Source organism: Camelina sativa, chromosome 12 (assembly GCF_000633955.1).
Source record: "Camelina sativa cultivar DH55 chromosome 12, Cs, whole genome shotgun sequence".
NCBI classification, from domain to species: Eukaryota; Viridiplantae; Streptophyta; class Magnoliopsida; order Brassicales; family Brassicaceae; genus Camelina; species Camelina sativa.
Window position 1 is genome coordinate 28,619,092 of NC_025696.1, and position 3,827 is coordinate 28,622,918.

The 3,827-nt window shown below is 34.7% G+C and overlaps 1 protein-coding gene across 1 annotated transcript in view; it reads left to right on the forward strand.

Annotated features, from left to right (window-relative positions):
• LOC104732831 (homeobox-leucine zipper protein HDG8-like) overlaps nucleotides 1-545 on the forward strand; it is a 4,470-nt gene extending 3,925 nt beyond the window's left edge. Inside the window, exon 10 of the mRNA XM_010452430.1 lies at nucleotides 147-545. Coding sequence (XP_010450732.1) covers nucleotides 147-445 — 299 coding nt within the window. The 3' untranslated portion in view covers nucleotides 446-545. The remainder of the gene's footprint in view (nucleotides 1-146) is intronic.

Here is a 3,827-nt window from a genome sequence, read left to right on the forward strand (position 1 = left end):
ACTCTAATAATCTTTAATCGTCGTGCGTGTGTATATAATATACATTTCAGCCAACGCAAGAAGAGAATAATGGCAAGATGATGGCACAAGACTCAGACAAGGGCGACATATTGATGCTGCAAGATTGCTAATGGACGCCTTAGGAGGCATGCTAGTGTACGCTCCTATGGACATGGCTACAATGGATACCACTCTCTCCGGCGCGGACGTCAAAATTTCCGATATTCCAATCCTTCCTTCTGGTTTCATCATCTCAAGCGATGGCCGGCGATCCACAGTGGAGGACGGCGGAACCTTACTCACGCTGGCCTTCCAGATCCTTGTCTCTGGCAAGACCAGTAGGTCGAGAGAGGTGAATGAGAGGTCGGTGGATAGAGTGAGTGCTTTGATCAGCTCAACTGTTCAAAGGATCAAAGGTTTGCTCAACTGTCCTGATCAGTTTTGAGTGAGAGAATATGCTGTGGAAGATTCCTTTCTGCTTTCATTCTTATTTTGTTTAAGACAATTATTTTTGGGGGTTTTTTATGACTTTGGGTATAATAATGATTTTAAGGACATGATTTAAGATATTTGATTATTTTTGGTCAGTATTATTACAAACCGTATAATAATAACAATCTGAAAAAATGCCAACAACAGTTACAATTTTTTGTCGTACATTTTCGTAAAATATATATATATATATATATATATATATTTTGGCAGAAAATTTCAACGGTTGCATCTCTCTAAAAAGTTGTGACTGTTAAATGTAGAGTTATGTAACAAACAGTTGTGTCTATTCAAATGTTAACATCTTTATAAATTTATATTTAAGTGACTTCTCATCATTGTATTCAATTTTCTTTATTTTGTATTTTGACAGAAATTTTTTGCAGTTGCGTATCTCTAAAAAGTTGCGTTGTTGAATACAGAGTTTTGTCTTTTACAAACAGTTGTGTCTATTCAAATGTTCGCATCTTTAGAAATTTATATATAAATAACTTCTCATCGTTATATTCAAATATAATAATGTAACGCCCGCGAACCAATTTGTGTATTTTTGGTGTGGGTGTCGATCGACACCCTTGGTGGCATCGATCGACACCATGTTTTTCCGGTTGGTCGGGTTTGATTTTAATTGCGGATTGGTTCGGTTTTGGTTCAATTAAATCCCTAATCGAGTTATAAGCGTCTAAGGACGAGTTTGAGGGGTTTAGAAAGTCTTTGGTCGCCGTTTTGTGAGAAAGAAAGAGAGAAGAAGAGAGAAAAACGTTTCTGAGTTTTCTGGGCTTGTTCTTGGAGATTTTGGAGAGATCTGAGGCTGTAGGAGGGTTATCTGTTGCTGGAAACAAAGGGGGAGCTTCTGGAGGTGTTGTTTTCCATGTTTCTCAATCCAATCTTCCTGTTCTTGAGGTGAGTGCTTGACCATGGTTGATCTTAGCATGAGATCTCCTTTGTTATGTGTGATTCCTTGTTGTATGTGGTGTTTGCTTGCTTGGGTACATTGTATTTGTGATTTCTAGTGATTTCCGAGATGGTTAGACGTGTTTGGAGTCGGATTTGCGTTGATTGGAATCAGAGTTCGACGTTCGGATTCGCGCAGATCGTGTCTGCAGAAGAGGCATCGATCGACACTCAAGGAGCATCGATCGACACCATTTCGAGAGGCATCGGTCGACACTGTTTAGCATCGGTCGACACCAATGTTTGTAGCATCGATCGACACCATTAGGCATCGGTCGACACTGGTCTCAACCGAGACTTGTTTTCCTGGTTTGATGTATTGCTTGTGTTTGTTTGCTTGCTTGACTTGGGAGTCTCATATGCTTGTGTGTATAACCCGGTAGATGGGAGGACGGCCTCACTAAGTATTTATGATAATACTTACGCATCTCAATTGTTGTTTGTGGTGTGCAGGTAAAGGAAAAGTGTGATCGTGGAATCAAGGGCTATGAGGAGGAGGATGTTCTAGAGACTTGGTTGATTGTGGTCTAGCTATTGTTAGGTTGCTAGTATTGAGTTGATAGAGCATTGTAGGATGTTGGAACTTTGCTATTTTTGTTATTGGTTATTGGATTATTGTTGTTGGAATCCTTTTGGTTTAATGGAATTTGTTTTATTTGGATATTCCGCGGTTATTGATTGTCGTTAGGATGTTAGTGGGTATGGGACCACTAGTAAATTAAGGTATTAAAAAAAAAAAAATGGGAAGGGTTGTTTCAAATAATAACAATCTGAAGAAATGCCAAAAACAGTTACGATTTTTCGTAGTACCTTTTCATATATATATATATATATTTTTTTGACAGAAAATTTCAACAGTTACATCTCTTTAAAAAGTTACGTCTATTAAATGTAGAGTTGTGTCTCTTATAAACTGTTATGTCTTTTCAAATATTCACATCTTTATAAATTTATATATAAGTGACTTCTCATCATTTTTTTCAAATTTNTTTTTTTTTTTTTTATATTTTTGACAGAAATTTTTTACAGTTGTGTATGTTGAATATAGAGTTATGTCTTTTACAAACAGTTGTGTCTATTCAAATGTTCGCTTATTTCGAAATCTATATATAAATCACTTTTCATCATTGTATTTAAATATAATAATAACAATCTGAAAAAATGCCAACAACAGTTGCGATTTTTCGTAGTACCTTTTCGTAATATATATATATATATTCTTTTTTTTTTGACTGAAAATTTTAATGGTTGCATCTTCTCTAAAAAGTTGCATCTGTTAAATGTAGAGTTGTGTCTCTTACAAACAGCTGTGTCTATCCAAATGTTCACAACTTTATAAACTTATATATAAGTGACTTCTCATCATTTTTTTCAAATTTTCTTTATTATTTTTTTGACAGAAATTTTTTACATTTGCGTCTCTCTAAAAAGTTGCGTCTGTTGAATATAGAGTTGTGTCTTTTACGAACAGTTGTGTCTATTCAAATGTTCACATTTTTAGAAATCTATATATAAATAACTTCTTATCATTGTATTCAAATTTTCTTTATATTTGTATTAGTTAAATAAAGAATTTGTTAGAAATGATGTCTCATTACTGTGAGAAATTTATTGCAGTTTGATATATTTTGTTAATCGTTGAAATATTTAATTATATTCAGTCTCTAGGTATACAACCATCTATTCATCGGAGGTTATCATTCTATTGGTATGAATCCAAACCGAAATTTTTATTTTTAGCTGTTAAAAAATGTGGTTCAAGTTAGGTTTTCAGAAAAATAAAAGCATATTGGCTCGTATATGTTTGTTTATTTTTTTTTCACAAGTATATATATATATATATATGTATATTTGTCTACTCCATGCTTTTTGATTAGAAAACTATTTGTATTATAGAAAACAATATGGATTTCTATTTTTTTTTAAAAATATCTGATTATGAAATATCAAGGTAAAAATAAAAATAAAATATCACAGTTCGTTCTATTATATTTTCTACAGTTGGGAATATTCAGTTTATTGGGAGATGGAAAACTGGTAATCAACAGAAAGNTAAAGAATTTGTTAGAAATGATGTCTCATTACTGTGATGTTTAGGATTCCATGCTACAATTGATTGTGTGATTGGCAATTGTGTGTGGCATGAAGTCCTAGAACATCCTCTTCGAGCCTGATTGTGATTCCACGGTAAGTTGTGTTTTTTTTTTGTGTATTAGAATTATTGTTTGCTTAGCCTTCTGTTCTTGGATGATACAGATGGTTAGAGGTGAGGATGCTGTTGGTCGCGGTCGTGGTCGTGGTCGTGGGCGTGGTCGTGGTCGTGGTCGGGGACGAGGTCAGGTTCCTGAGGCCAGTGTGAGTGTGACCCAGAGCATGGCCAG